Source organism: Choloepus didactylus, chromosome 1 (genome assembly GCF_015220235.1).
Source record: "Choloepus didactylus isolate mChoDid1 chromosome 1, mChoDid1.pri, whole genome shotgun sequence".
Taxonomy (NCBI): domain Eukaryota; kingdom Metazoa; phylum Chordata; class Mammalia; order Pilosa; family Megalonychidae; genus Choloepus; species Choloepus didactylus.
The window spans coordinates 247,711,858-247,727,483 of NC_051307.1; the positions used below are offsets into that span (position 1 = coordinate 247,711,858).

The window sequence follows — 15,626 nt, forward strand, 5'->3', positions numbered from 1 at the left end:
GATATCTGCACGCCAATGTTCATAGCAGCATTATTCACAATTGCCAAGAGATGGAAACAACCCAAATGTCCTTCAACAGATGAGTGGATAAATAAAATGTGGTATATACACACGATGGAATACTACGCGGCAGTAAGAAGGAACGATCTGGTAAAACATATGACAACATGGATGAACCTTGAAGACATAATGCTGAGCGAAATAAGCCAGGCACAAAAAGAGAAATATTATATGCTACCACTAATGTGAACTTTGAAAAATGTAAAACAAATGGTTTATAATGTAGAATGTAGGGGAACTAGCAGTAGAGAGCAATTAAGGAAGGGGGAACAATAATCCAAGAAGAACAGATAAGCTATTTAACGTTCTGGGGATGCCCAGAAATGACTATGGTCTGTTAATTTCTGATGGATGTAGTAGGAACAAGTTCACTGAAATGTTGCTATATTATGTAACTTTCTTGGGGTAAAGTAGGAACATGTTGGAAGTAAAGCAGTTATCTTAGGTTAGTTGTCTTTTTCTTACTCCCTTGTTATGGTCTCTTTGAAATGTTCTTTTATTGTATGTTTGTTTTCTTCTTAACTTTTTTTTCATACAGTTGATTTAAAAAAGAAGGGAAAGTTAAAAAAAAAAAAAAAAAGAAAAAAGACAAACAAGGAAAAAAAAAAAAAAGATGTAGTGCCCCCTTGAGGAGCCTGTGGAGAATGCAGGGGTATTCGCCTACCCCACCTCCATGGTTGCTAACATGACCACAGACATAGGGGACTGGTGATTTGATGGGTTGAGCCCTCTACCATAAGTTTTACCCTTGGGAAGACGGTTGCTGCAAAGGAGAGGCTAGGCCTCTCTGTATTTGTGCCTAAGAGTCTCCTCCTGAATGCCTCTTTGTTGCTCAGATGTGGCCCTCTCTCTCTGGCTAAGCCAACTTGAAAGGTGAAATCACTGCCCTCCCCCCTACGTGGGATCGGACACCCAGGGAAGTGAATCTCCCTGGCAACGTGGAATATGACTCCCGGGGAGGAATGTAGACCTGGCATCGTGGGACGGAGAACATCTTCTTGACCAAAAGGGGGATGTGAAAGGAAATGAAATAAGCTTCAGTGGCAGAGAGATTCCAAAAGGAGCCGAGAGGTCACTCTGGTGGGCACTCTTACGCACACTTTAGAGAACCCTTTTCAGGTTCTAAAGAATTGGGGTAGCTGGTGGTGGATACCTGAAACTATCAAACTACAACCCAGAACCCATGAATCTCGAAGACAGTTGTATAAAAATGTAGCTTATTAGGGGTGACAATGGGATTGGGAAAGCTATAAGGACCACACTCCACTTTGTCTAGTTTATGGATGGATGAGTAGAAAAACAGGGGAAGGAAACAAACAGACAAAGGTACCCAGTGTTCTTTTTTACTTCAATTGCTCTTTTTCACTCTAATTATTATTCTTGTTATTTTTGTGTGTGTGCTAATGAAGGTGTCAGGGATTGATTTAGGTGATGAATGTACAACTATGTAATGGTACTGTAAACAATCGAAAGTACAATTTGTTTTGTATGACTGCGTGGTATGTGAATATATCTCAATAAAATGATGATTAAAAAAAAAAACATATGTGTGTATACATGTACAGGTGTTATGTATCTATATGGACATTTTTAAAGAGAGAGAAATACAGATATATATCTCTCAGTTCTTCCTCTAAAAGGGCCTAGAAGCAATGATACCCCAAGTGGCCACGAGTAAACCTGGAGCCCAGAACTCGGTTTCCAAATATTTTCCTCATCAAGAGGAACCAAATATTTTCCTCATTAAAAGGGCTCCTTAGAGAGCTGGTAAATTCCAGGCTTGGGGAAGGGAAAGTACAAGATAGCCTGGAACTTCTTGTTGGGCCCAAAAGTAAGAATGTGCATTAAAAAAATGATGGGGCAATGCAAAAAACACTTCTTCAAGAAAAGATAAGGAGAAAAGAACTGACAATACTTCATGGAAAGTCTTGTCGGACAGAGCTACAGTTCCAGGAATGTGGTTCTCAAGATCTAGAAAGAGCAATGGAGATTCACCTGCTTTTCCTATTTCACCCAACATATCATAGGTAATACACAAAGAGGAAACGGGAAAGAAGCTTGCAAGGAAAATCCAGGAGAGGAAGCAGAAAGATAGAGTAGTAGTAAATTAAGAGGTATTGTTTTTAAGTTCTTGAAGGTAAAAGAATCCTTGCTATAGAGATGCAAGGATCTGATCCTTTGCCAAGTGCAGCACAGAGAATTTCTCCAGAACAAGGAGGAGAAAAATGCTGACAGTCCTTTAGTGGAAATCCTGAAAGAATGTGCCAGTGCAAAGGATTGGGACAGCAAGACCTAGAAACAGAAACAAAGCTGACACAGAGCTACAAGGAGCTAATCCTTTGAGGCTACAGAGTTGTTGAATCAAAGAAAGGATGAGAAAGAAAACTGCTCAGATTTTTCCCAAATGAATCCTTAAAAATAAAACTGTGCATCCAAGGACTACACGTCTGAGATCTAGAAGTCTAAATCAGACAACTGAGACTGAACTTCAAGGATCCATTGTTTTCTATAGTAAATAAGAGAAACCAACTGGTTCAAATGCTGAAGGAAAACTGAAAAACAGCAGAAGTCAAGTTCAAAAAGAAGACAAAGTAAACACTTGGAAAATACTCTTTTATCAAAAGGTAAAACTTTGCTCAAAAGGCTAAGCCACAACCAGAATGACATGAAATCAAAGCCAAGAATAACTCAAGGTTCTTAAAAAAGATATACTTCTGAGGAAACATCTACCAAAAATCCAAAGCAGGATGAAAACAGCATACCAACGAAGAAAAAGAACTAGAAGAAATCAAGGCATTGAAGATGCTTAGCTCTTCTAAACCATAAAATTGTCTAAGATCACTATATTCAATCCTACAAGAAGACAGGTAGCTGGAAAAAAGAGCAGGGGAAAAGTGATTATGTTTAGTTTGCTGGGAAATGTAGGCTACTCTTCTCCCCCATAATGTATTTTGCTATAAAATTTAAAGTGAATTTGTAGATAACGATATGCGGCATTGTTTAATGGTCTCTTTTATGTCCCAAGTAAATCTTTATTGAATAAATTTGTTCTTGATATGTTAAAAAAATTTACGGGACTACGTTAAAAGAACACAAAAGTCAGTTTAAAAAGGGTTCCCACTGGCTAAAATCTGGGATAAATGGTGCTTCAAAATAAATAATGACAGTTATGGATTTTAAGCCATTTAATGAAATAACCTATGAATCCATACTAATCCACATATACATGCATACAGAGGAAAAGCTCTTTCAGTAGAATTCCAAATAATAAATATAGAAGGAATGACAGAGTTAGAAAATCACCATTTTGCAACCATCCTAACAATAACTGATTCAAGCAAGAATGATCAAAGGATGCTAAAACTAATGAGTAAAAGTTTGATGAGGGACAAGATACACAGTTTCTTAAAGCATTAATGACAATGGGAAAATGGGAATATTTCTGTGGAAAAGATGGAAGATCCCACCATAAGCAAGTGATCAGAGTTAGCATCACTTTTTAACATGACAAACCAACATTACGCGCCTTCTGATGTGATGTCCCGAGCAAACCACAGCATCACTTAAGTGGTATTACTGCCGAAAACATGTAGCCTAAATCCAATCAGGAGAAAACATCACACAAACCCAAACTGAGGAACAGTCTACAAAATATATGGCCTGTACTCTTTAATAAGGTAAGGTCATTAAAGACAAAGACTTTAATCTGTCCCAGATTAAAGGAAACCAAATGGACATGACAACTAAATGCAATGCATGATCCTGGATTATATCCTAGACCAGGAGAAAAACATCTATAAAAGACATTATCAGGATGACTGGTGAAATTTAATTAAGGACTATAGATTAGATAATAGCTTTCTATCACTGTTAATCTCCTGATTTTTGATAATTGTCCACAGTTATGTAAAAGAATATTCTTGTTTGGAGGAAACAGACATTAATGTATTTAGGGTAGGGGTAAAGGGGAATGATGCCTTCAACTTACTCTCAAATGGGGGAAGATGGTATGTGGGAGTTTTGTCCTATTCTTTCTGTAAGTTTGAAGTTATACCAAAATTAAAAGAAAGTGAGAAAAGAAAAGAATGTGAGAAAATTAGACATGTTTTAGATAAGTAAAAGCTTAGAGATCCTTGCATAAAGAGCCACCAAAGGACTATTTCAGGGAGAAGGAAGTTAAACCTAGAAGAAAGGAAGCAGATGTGAGAAGTGAGAGCAAAGAAACTAATAAATATGCTGATGAAGCTAAATAAGCATTGATAATTAATAATAATGCCTAATTAGGTAGACGTCAAATATTAAGTAAAAATAAAAGAAGACAAAAACAGGGAAAGGAGAATAAAAGCATTTTGACATCTATGTGTTGTTTGGAAAGAGACGAGAGATATTAACTTTAGATTTTATTGTTCAAGAATGCACACAAAAAATTTAAGGGTCCCAAGTGCCTATATTGTGCCATTTTCCAAGAAAAGGAACTAGGGCTCCTTGGAAAAATGTTCACTCCATGTCAGGGAAAAGGACTATACAAGATGAACCCGGAAAGTCTTGTTAGATCAGGAAGCAAGGGAATAATCAAACACTAATAGGTTGGTCAAAAGTCTTCAGAAGCCAATATGAAGAGGCTTGCGCTCACTGAAAATGGGGTATTTGAGTGTCAATAAGAATCATAACTGCAATGGATCAATGATGTTAAAATCCATAAGTTTATAATGATACTAAAAAAACACAACCACCTCACTGACCACTTTTAGATATCCATGCAGGTACTTTCACTTCTCCCGCAAACCCACTAAAGCAAGAATAAGTAATTTTTTTAAGGTCTTAAACCACAAAGACAAAAACAAAACCAGAAGAGGAAACAAGAGCAACAAAAATTGGATGCTGGAAGCAGATGGATGAGTAGGAATCTTCTGATTTAGCAATCCCCAAAGAGCTGAACCCTAAGCCAACAATGAAGAAAGCTGAGAAGCAACTAGATTTATACTACTGAACTCCCAAAATGCTCTGGAATAAGTATTACTGTTACCCTTAGAAGAGGGGATGTAAATGGCACTAAAAACCAGGAAAACTGGTTGAAAGTCTGTTTAAGAGCAGCTGGATACCTAGATCCTCTCCCCAACACCACACAGCTAACAAATATCGCTTAAGACTGAGAATTTATTTTTCAAAGAGGATAAAAGGAGGGTCTCTGAACTAGAGGATACCAGGTACAACTGTGGGAAGGGGTTCATGCTGCACACAGGAGGAGCAAATGAATATTTATAATTGTATTTATGTATATGTATTTACTATGAAACCCAGCCCTCTTCCTCCACCTTGGCTCCCAGCTCACTAGCAATAGGCCCTTTACACTCCCAGTAGGATTTAAGTCCCTTTATCAAAGAATCTAATCACCCCAGGAGGAAAGCCCTAAAGAAGCTGACATTAGAGATTTCCAAATGAAACAGTCCAGCCAGATTACTCTTCTGAAAAGCCACAGTTAACAAGCCCCACCAGCAAGCTCAAAGCTCCCAACCAGCCTTTTTGATAGCTCTCCTTAAATACATACGATAGACAGCATCAGACATTTAAAGAAAGCATGTCTATGAAAAACTGAGACCAAAACAAACGGAAAAGCAACCTGGAGGAAAACACAGGGAGAAAACAACTTTAAAAAAAATGATTTCAATGTCCTCAGAGATAAGACATTGCAGACATGAACAAAATTATTCCTTTAAATTATAAAAGGGAGGGGGAACAAACAAAAGCATCCTTAGAAATTTATATTGGTGGATGCTGCTTCATATCATGGGTTAGGCTGCCTCTTGCTGCTAAGCCTTCCATCCCATCCAACTGTCCTTGGCCTCACTCCCCATTCCCCAAGAGCCCTCCCTTTGCCCCCACTCTGCCTGCCTCTGGCCTTTCCTTGTGGTCCCCAGCTGGGCTCTGCACTCACACAGTCTATGTTCTCTGTCATGTTCAGAATGATATAGTTTTTTCCAGCCAGGTTGCTCCAGTCTTTGCAGATCACCTGTACAATGAAACAAACAGAAGGGGGATTACAAAGGCCTAAGGAAAGGTATCAAGCAGGGAGCATGGGGTGGAAACCTTCTGAGAAGCTAGAAGGTAAAGGCCGGGGTGTAGGTTTGTTATAACTAGGTGGGAGCTGGCAACCTCTAGGAAGTGACATTCCAAGGATCTAACCAAAGGTCAACAACCCGAATGTCTTCAGGGACCAAGCAAAGACCGTCTTAAATGAGAGGACATCAGGCATGATCCAAAGGAAGTGAGGAACTGAGTCAAAGGGGCCAGACCGCAGAATGCTTTCCCTGTCTAAAGTCTAAATGGTAACATTTGTTTACTATTTTGTAGCCAAATGAAAACATACCCGTGAGCCAGACACAGAGGGTGACAACTTGGGACCCCATTCCTTCTGGTTGTCTGTGGGTATGAGCACTGCTTGGGGTGAGGGTGGGATGAGGAGAGCAGAGAGCAACTGCACTTTTGGTGGTGGGAGTAGAGATAGGGATGGGAAGGAGCATGGGTCAGGCACCAACTCTCAGGAGCTGTCATAAGCAGTGGGGAGGCCTAGGGTGGCAGCAGGAGCACATGAACAAATGAAAACCTGGCTAGGGGCACCAAGCTGTTCAAAGGGTCTTTGCATGTTAGAGTGGTGAGAACACCCATTCCTGGGCCATGAGGTGGAGATCCCGCAAAGTTCTCTTGGTGAGAACTCTTCTCCGTCCAGCAGATCCTCTCACCACGCTGCGCCAGCCCTGCTATGGCTGGGCTCCAGGCAGAAAGGGGCGGACTGATGGCTTCATTTTACCTGAGTAGAATCCCAGGGTATTCTAGATTGGGCTTCAGCTGCCTGCCCTTCCTGGGGCTGCTGGGTGAGGTCTTCTTGCCCCAAGATAGCAGAGGAAGGTGTCAGTTCCGTGTCTTGGGGGGCCAGTGGGAAAGAGGCTGAGGTTCTCGAGTCAAGGTGATCTTCATCTAGGGTTTCGGCCCCACTCGGAGCTTCTGTTTGAGGGAATGATGCTGAGGATGGCACCTCGCCTTGTTTGCCAGCCAACCCAGCTGCTCCCACAGTGGCATCCTCATCCACTTCCTGAGGAGCCTCAAACTCGACCCCAAATCCTGCTGCTGGCAGCATCGTGGCCCCTTCCTCCTGGCTGGTGAAGTCCTGATCCCCTAGGGTCACTGTATTTGGGGTGACTGAGAGCAGTGATGAGCTGGGCTCTACGCTACTTTCCACCTCCAGACCTGAGGAGGCCTGATCCCCAGAATCGTCAGGCCTGTGTTTTGTGGGCCCTGGAGGTTGGCTGCTGCTAGTGGGAGAAAAGTCGTGGACTTGAGTTTTGGCTTCTTCTTGGGATCCATTCACAGGGAGCAGCTCCTCCTCTTCCTCCTCCTCCTCCTCCTCCTCCACCTTCTCTACATCCTCCTTCTCCCTCTCCTCTTCCTCTTCTTCTGTGTCTTCCTTCTCTTCAGGAGGCATATGCCAGGGAGGCTCAACCAGATTCATCTTGGGCAGGGGAGAGGGGAGGCTTGGCACATCTTGAGCCTGGCTTGTATCTTCTATGGGACCTGACTTCTCAGTTAAGTCTGGAAAAACATAGTCTAAGGACAGAGATGAAAATTTCATTCATTAGTTTCATCATTCATTGATTGACTCAGGATTTACTGAGCAGATAATACAAAAAAACATAAGATGCTCACAACCAACAGTGGAGTGGCTGGGCTACTGGTCAGGGTGGAAAGGAGTGGGAAATAAGGCTGTAGAGGAGGAGGGGCCAGACTGTGGAGGAACACAGTCAGGCTACTCATTATTTCCTTTATGATAACAAATCATACAAATAGTCACTAAGATTCAATGAATGCCAGAATGTATAAAGTAGAAGGTAAAAGTTTTGTATAATCTCACCCTCCAAAGTTAGCCATTGTTAACTGCTTGATGTATATCTTCTCCACTGTTTTTATAATGTATTTGTATTTTGTATGTATGTGTTTTGATTCATATAGATTTTTTTAAACTACAATGGCATTAATTCATTCAACAATATAATAATTTTCACTTTCCAATGGTTAGTACATAGATAGACATGCTTCTCTTTTTATTATGTATGTAGTATTTCACTGTATAAATGTTACAAAATTAAATCAAATCCCATACTGGTGGGCATTAAGATCCCCTTCTTGCCATCAGCAAGATGGGCTACTTCCATCAGCAGTAACACGAACACCTGTTTTCCTATGCCCTCACCAATACCAAGCGGTTTCTATTCTTTTTAAATTTCTCAATTCCATGAGTAAAAACTGATATATCAATATAATTTTTATTTCTCTAATTATTACATATTTCATATGCTTACAGGTTATTCATTTTACTTTTCTCTTGTAAATTACTTTTTTATAACTTTTACTCCTTTTCTAATGGTTGTCACAGGGGTTTTCTTGGCAAATTCCCAAAGGAGGTCAGGGAATCCTCTTATCACAGGATTAGGTAAAATGCATAGATTATTACCATTGTCCCTAAACTGTGCCCTTTTTCTGTAGTTTAGGCCCTGAGGGGAAATGAAAAATGCAAGAAGAGATAGAGAGAGGCCAGGGATTGAGCCCAGAGATTTCTAGAGTCTTCCAGGGCTTAAAGGGTCACTGGTGGCAGTGGCAGAGGAGATACTGATTCTCTCTGTCACTCCTGGGAATTATAGTTTGAAGCAGAGAAATTAGGAGATATCCTGGAGATCAGGCCATTTTCTGGCTATTCTATGATCCCTAGGCCACTGCCTCTTCAGAATAACTACAGAGGAAAATCAAAGACCAGTTTTTTTGGAAATACATTCAAAATATCAGAAGCTATATATAGATGGTAACTTTTTTGGCTGACATTTTGCTTCAAAATAACAGTTATCAGTGTTGGTTTTAACATGCTCTTTAGAAATGCGGGAATAGTGCAAGATAGTAAAATGGGACCTACTCATTTATCTCCCACCCTCCAAAAATTTCTGTCAAATGACAGATTTTTTTTTTACTGTCAAAATGACAGCGAAAATAATTTAGAGAAGTTTCTGGGAAAATTGAAAGCAGATGAGATTGTAGGAACAGATAACCCCTAGGTCAAAATAAACACAAGAGAAGTTAGCAGTGGAGACGGGAAGCTCTCTTTCCAGCAGAGCTAAGGAGGAGGTTAACTGTGGAATCAGCAAGGACATGGAACATTTAAAATTCAGGAAACAAAAGATGATTTTTAAAATTCTAATTAGTATTCTTAGATTGATTCAAGGAGACATTGTATCCCCAAAATTAAGAACAGGCTACTAACAGAGCAATATTTTTAAAAGAAAAAGTTCTTGGAAATTACAATGCTATTGTTAAAAATCATGTACATGAATGTTCACAGGGGCATTATTCACAACAGCTAAAAGGTGGAAACAACCCAAGTGTCCATCCACTGGTGAATGGATACACAAAAGTTGTCTATCTATACAACAGAATATTATTCAGTAATATAAAGGAGTGAAGTTCTGATACATGCTAAAATGTGAATGAACTTTGAAAACATCATGCTAAGTGAACGAAGTCAGACACGAAAGGCCATATACTGTGTGGTCCACTTTACAAGAACTATCCAGAGGAAGCAAATCCATAGAGACAGAAGCAGATTAGTGGTTGCCAGGGGCTGTAGGGAATAATGGGGAATAGTTGCTTAACAGGTATGGGATTTCTTTTTGAGGTGATGAAAATGTTCTGGAGCTAAAATTGTAAATGCACTAAATTTTAGGTAAATTTTACAATATGTATATTTTACTACAATACAAATATCAAATTGCTGACATTTTAAAATTCAATAAAATAAATGGAAGAAAAAGTCAACGAAAAGCCACCAATGCATAGCCCACCTAGATCATGGCAGAGTGAGACGCTTCAGGGCTCTCTCGCTACTTAGAACCTTTGAACCACCAGCAACAACTTGTGGAAACATTTTTCTCAAAGGTCCAGAAAACAGGTAAACAATGGCAGTAATAGGGCAAGTGCCAGAAAAGGCTACTTAAAAATGGTGGGACAGTATGCCAAGCCCCAACCAACAGTATTCCTGAAAACCCTAGGGAGTATACTGGGCTCTATCTAAGTCTCTATAAATAAAGTTTTTCTTAGTAAGTTTATTTTTCCAGAAACTTAAGGCCCCCAGATTGATCCTATGCCAGATAAGCCCCAAAACCCAGAGGTACCAGTCTCTCCACGAAAATCAACCAGTTCCATGCCTCTACCCTGTAAGGTCAACACTCCTTTCCAACACGAAGAAGTTAAAGTGGTCATTGCTCAGGTATCCCCAAAGATTGAAAGAAACATCAAACGAGAGGGAAGAGGTTTAACTGAGAAATTTGGATTTAACAAATGACTGCCAATACTGACTCATTAGAAATATCAATATTATATTTATTTTGAGTGTCTAGCATTTTAGAAGAGCCAGAAGGAAATACCTGAAGTTCTTGAACTGTAATCCAATAGCCTTGATCTTTGATAATGATTATATAACTATTTAGCAAAAAAAAAGGTGAGTTGCCTATGTTTGTGTGGCTCTACTTATGGATGTTTTGTTCTGTTCCACTGATCTATATATCTATCTCTGACAATACTACACTGTTTTAGCTAACCTATAACTATTGTAAGTTTTAAAATTGGGTAGAGGGCAAAACTAGTGATCAATAAGAGGGAGGGGTAAGGGGTATGGGATGTTTTGGGGGTCTTCTCTTTTCATTTCTTTCTCTGGAGTAATGCAAGTGATCATTTTTAGATCATGGTGATGAATACACAAATATGTGATGATACTGTGAGTCACTGATTGTATTACTTTGGATAGATTGTATGGTGTGTGAATATATCTCAATAAAATTACGTTTTTAAAAAAAAGCAGTGGGCTTTCATGGTGCCCTGGCTGACGCCTCCGCCATCCCCTCACCAGGTTTGATATAGAGCTGGCCGTGTTCCCAGTGCAGATCACTGGTCCTGGTTCCGGGGGGAGCAGGTTCACTTGTGCACAAACTGGGAGCATGTGTCCTGGCCAATCTGTCTGCTAATGGCCTGGGGGACTCACTGCCCCAGAATTTGTACTGCATGTAGACGGTGGTTCACAGAGCTCTCCTACAGAAGGCTGTGGGAGAACAGTCAAATGACTGCCAGAGACAAGGGATTGCTGGCTGTAGTGACCAGACATGAGGAAACTGTTTCCTAGGAATGAGGGGACATTCATATCCGTGTAAACTGGGGAGTACCTAGGGCCACCTGCATGTACCCAAGACCAGATTCATGTGCAGAAATTATCTGGGAGGCTCCTACACTTTGGCCTCGAGCTATTCTCTAAATTCGCTGTATGGATAAGGCTTGAAGGAGAGCATGTGCACAGGTGTTTTCTGTTTTTTTCCCCCTTTGTTTCTTTTGTTGATGCTGTTGTTGTTGTTAGCTCCTGACATTCAATAAAAGCTCTCTCATAACATGATCTGGATACAAGTTTTAAGGAACAGACACTTCAGAGTCTAAATTCCAGTAATAACACATTAAAATAGGAAAATATCCAAGTTTCAACAAAAGATTACAAAATGTACAAAGAAACAGGAAGTGATGGCCCAGACAAAGGAGCAGTTTGAAGCATTAGAAACCATCAGTGAGGAAGACCAAACCTGGGACATACCAGACAAAGGCTTTGAAAAATTATCCTAAATATGTTTGAAGAGCTAAAGGAAAACACGGGCAAAGAACTAAAGGAAATCAGGAAAACAACAAATGAACACAAAGAAACTATTGATAGAGAGATGGAGATTATGAAAAAGAACCAAAATGAAGCTGAAGTCCATGGAAAAAGAAATTTAAAATTCCCTAGAGAGGTTCAACAACAGATTGAAACTGACAGAAGAAAGCATCAGTTAACTTGAATATAAGACTACTGAAATCATCCAGCCAGTGAAACAGAAGAAAGAATGAAGAAAACTGAACTGAGCCTGAGGAACCTGTGGGACACCATCAAGTGTACCAATATATGTATTGTGGGAGTACCAGAAGGAGAAAGAAAGGAGCAAAGAGATGATTCAAAGAAATAATGACTGGGAACTTCCCAAATTTAACAAAAAACATGAACATACACATCAAAGATGCTCAATGAACTCGAAACAGGATAAACCCAAATGCACCCACACCAAGACATATCATAATCAAACCGTTGAAGGCCAAAGACAAAGAGAGGATTCTGAAATTCACAAGAGAGAAGCAATGTGTCACGTATAAGGGAGCCACAATAAGATTTCATGCCAATTTCTCCTTAGAAACCATGGAGGCAAGAAAGCAATGGGATGATATATTTAAAGTGCTGAAAGTGAAAAACTGTCAACCAAGAATTCTATATTTGTCTCTCAAAAATGAGGGAGAGATTAAGACATTCCCAGATAAGGCTGAGAGAGTTCATCCTCATTAGACCAGCCCTACAGGAGATGCTAAAGAGCGTTCTGCAGGTTGAAAGGAAAGGATAATCAACAAAAGATCAAAGTTGCATGAAGAAATAAAGATTGCTAGTGAGGGAAACTACATGGGTAAATATAACCATCAGTACTATTGTATTTTTAGTTTGTAACTCCATTTTTTACTTCTTCCAGGATCTAAGAGGCAAATGCATAAAATGTAAAAAAAAACAAAACAAAACAGTGGTTTGGGGCTCATAATGTATAAACTTGCAATTTGTGACAAGCACTACAAAAAGGTAAAGGTGTGGACAGGTATGGGAAGACAGTTAGTGTATACTATTGATGTTAAGACAGATCCAAGTAAATGAGAGTGTTACAGATAGGATGTTTAATTTAGGCCCCATGGCAATTACAAAGAAAATATCAGAGAATATGCAAACTCATAAGGAACAGAAAATGCATGATGGGTGTTTCTGTTTGGAAAGATGGAAAATTTTTAGTAATAGAAGGTGGTGAGGGTACAGCAATGGTATAAACATAAGTCACCCCACTGAATGGTATGCTTGTGAATAACTGAGATGGGAAAGTTTAGGTTGAATATGTTTCCACAATTAAAAAGAGAAAAGAATGAGCAACTAAAGAGATAATGACAATTAAATGCAATACAGGATCCTGGACAGGATCTAACAGTGGAGAAAAAGTCCAAAAGGGTATTTTGGGGACATATGAAAAAACTGGAATACAGACTTAAGCTATAAATCAATGTTAAATTTCTTGAATTTGATAATTGCACTTAAGATGGTTACATAAGGGAATATTCTTGTTCTTAGGAAATGTACATGGCAATATTAAGTGCATGATGTGTACAACCCACACTCAAGCGTTCAGAAAATGGATTAATAGATAGGCTATGGACAGATGGATGGATTGATGGACAGACAGATGGATGGATGGATACGGTTGTAGAGAGATAGAATGATAATGGCAAATGTGGCAAAATGTTAAAATCAATAGCTCTTTATACCTGCAGGCATAGGGGTATGTTGGAGCTCTCTGTATGGGGTTTATATTTTTTTTAACTGTCCCATAAGCTTGACAGTTTTTCAAACATAAGTTTCTTAAAAAAATCCTCTAGAGCAAAAGATAAGAGAGAAATGTTAAAAGATAAATGACCAAGGCAGGAGATGTAAGATCTATCTAATATGATTTCCAGGAACAGAGAACCAATAAAATGGAGAAAATTAAATAACCAAAGAAGAAAATTTCCCAGGACTATCATGAATCTTCATATTGACAGCATCAAGGTAAATGATAAAAAGCTCACACCTAGGCACATTCTCATGACATTTCAGAATTCTAAGGAGCAAGAGAAGATCCTAAAAGCTCTTTGAGAAAGAAAAGGTTACCTACAAAGGAACAAGAAACAGGTTATCTAATTATCATCAAGCTTCTAATTAGTAACCCTAAACTGCAAGAAGAAAATTTAAAACCACATTCAAGCTTCTGAGGGAAACTTATTTTGAAGGTCATGGAACACAGAAATTTGAAACATGAACCTAGAATTTGATATCCAACTCAACTGTCACTCAAGTATGATTACAAAATAAAGACACTGTAATACATGCAAAGACTTAAAAGATTTACTACCCAGAGATTCTGAGAGTATTATTTAAGGAATTTCTCCAAGAAATACAAGAAGGAAGGCATGAGAAATCAAGAAACACACTGGTACTAACCCTGGAATGTTATCAAAATAAACTCAGGATAGAATCTACATAGCAGGCCTAGAAAGCAATCAGTCTAAATTAAAATAAGAATCCAGAAGGTTCTGAAAAGAATGGTTGCAAAAATAAAAATGGATTTTCTCTAATAGAAAGTATGATTTGGAAGCTATGATCTCAGTGATCATTGAATGCCCACTCTAATATTTAGAGGAATAAAATTAGGATATTCTACCTATACTACTCTTGTTAATTATATTCTCTTTGAGTAGCAAAGGCTTAATAACTTAGATCCTTCCCTCCTCTGTCCCCTGCACATATCCTGTTTGAAGCCTACCTACTACCCACACTAAACAGTCAGTCATGACAAGAGAAGAGATTTGCTGATGGACAGTGACCATGACAACTGCTGGGGAAACCTTCAATACTGATCAATTTAATATTACCTGTATAAACATGAAAGAACAATCAAGATGCACCAGATATTTGAGGAAAGCCAGCCTCATGAAAAAGCATGAGAGTGAATAAGCAAGGCAAGTGACCTCTGAGAAAAGAAGTGATCTAGTATACAAAAGAAAAATTTCTTAATATCAGCCTCAGAGAGAATCTAGATGCAACTGCACTCATAAAGCAAGTGCAAAAAAGAATAAAAAATATTTTCTTCAATGTAAGTAAGAACTTTATAAGAGCCAGATGGGTTCAAAATAGAAACGGAATACATAAAAATATAACTGAAATGTGCTGGATGACCGCTTGACAGGAATGCTACATAACAGAGTCAGATGGGTGGTTGGGAAATGCAATAAAATCTCTTACAATCATGATATTCTAGATTGTATTATTAGAAGACTAATCTGACAGCAATGTGCAAGGATTAGATGAAGGAGGGAATGAATGAAATAAGCAGAGAAAAGAAGAGGCTCGTTGTAATGGTTTAGGAGAATTCAGTGAGGGTAAAGACAATGGAAGTGATGAAAGAAGAACAGATTCAAGAGAGGACACTGAGGCAGCATCATCTTGACCAATGAGAGGGAGTTAACACTCTGGCTGACTGTGGGAGTAGATGTGCCATTAATGGAAATGGGGGAGTTGCAAGGAAAAGTGCATCAGAAACCCTCAAGAAGCACGTGAGGTAGCCAATAGATCAGGTGGCAGGAACATGGTAAATGGCAACGCACTCACTGGATGGAATCCTGTTAGGGTGCAGGAGTCCCCAAGAAGGCAAGGTGACCAAAACAGTCCCTGTACACAAACTGGTGCTCTTTCCAAAAGTTGGGGTCTTTACACCTCCAAAGAGAGCCTATCTTGGGACATAATTCCCTAAACTGCTTCCATCCTCCACTAAGATGGCTATTAACATCAGCTAGGCTGTTGGTGACAGGACCAGGGAGTCAGAAGACTTAGCCACCAC

At 39.3% G+C, this 15,626-nt stretch overlaps 1 protein-coding gene across 1 annotated transcript in view; it reads right to left on the minus strand.

The window, feature by feature from the left end:
* The window catches only part of PODXL2 (podocalyxin like 2), a 61,837-nt gene that overhangs the window by 19,766 nt on the left and 26,445 nt on the right, over positions 1 to 15,626 (minus strand). Inside the window, exons 3-4 of the mRNA XM_037803326.1 lie at positions 6,869 to 7,662; positions 5,996 to 6,070 (exon numbers count right to left, since the gene is read on the minus strand). Coding sequence (XP_037659254.1) covers positions 5,996 to 6,070; positions 6,869 to 7,662 — 869 coding nt within the window. The remainder of the gene's footprint in view (positions 1 to 5,995; positions 6,071 to 6,868; positions 7,663 to 15,626) is intronic.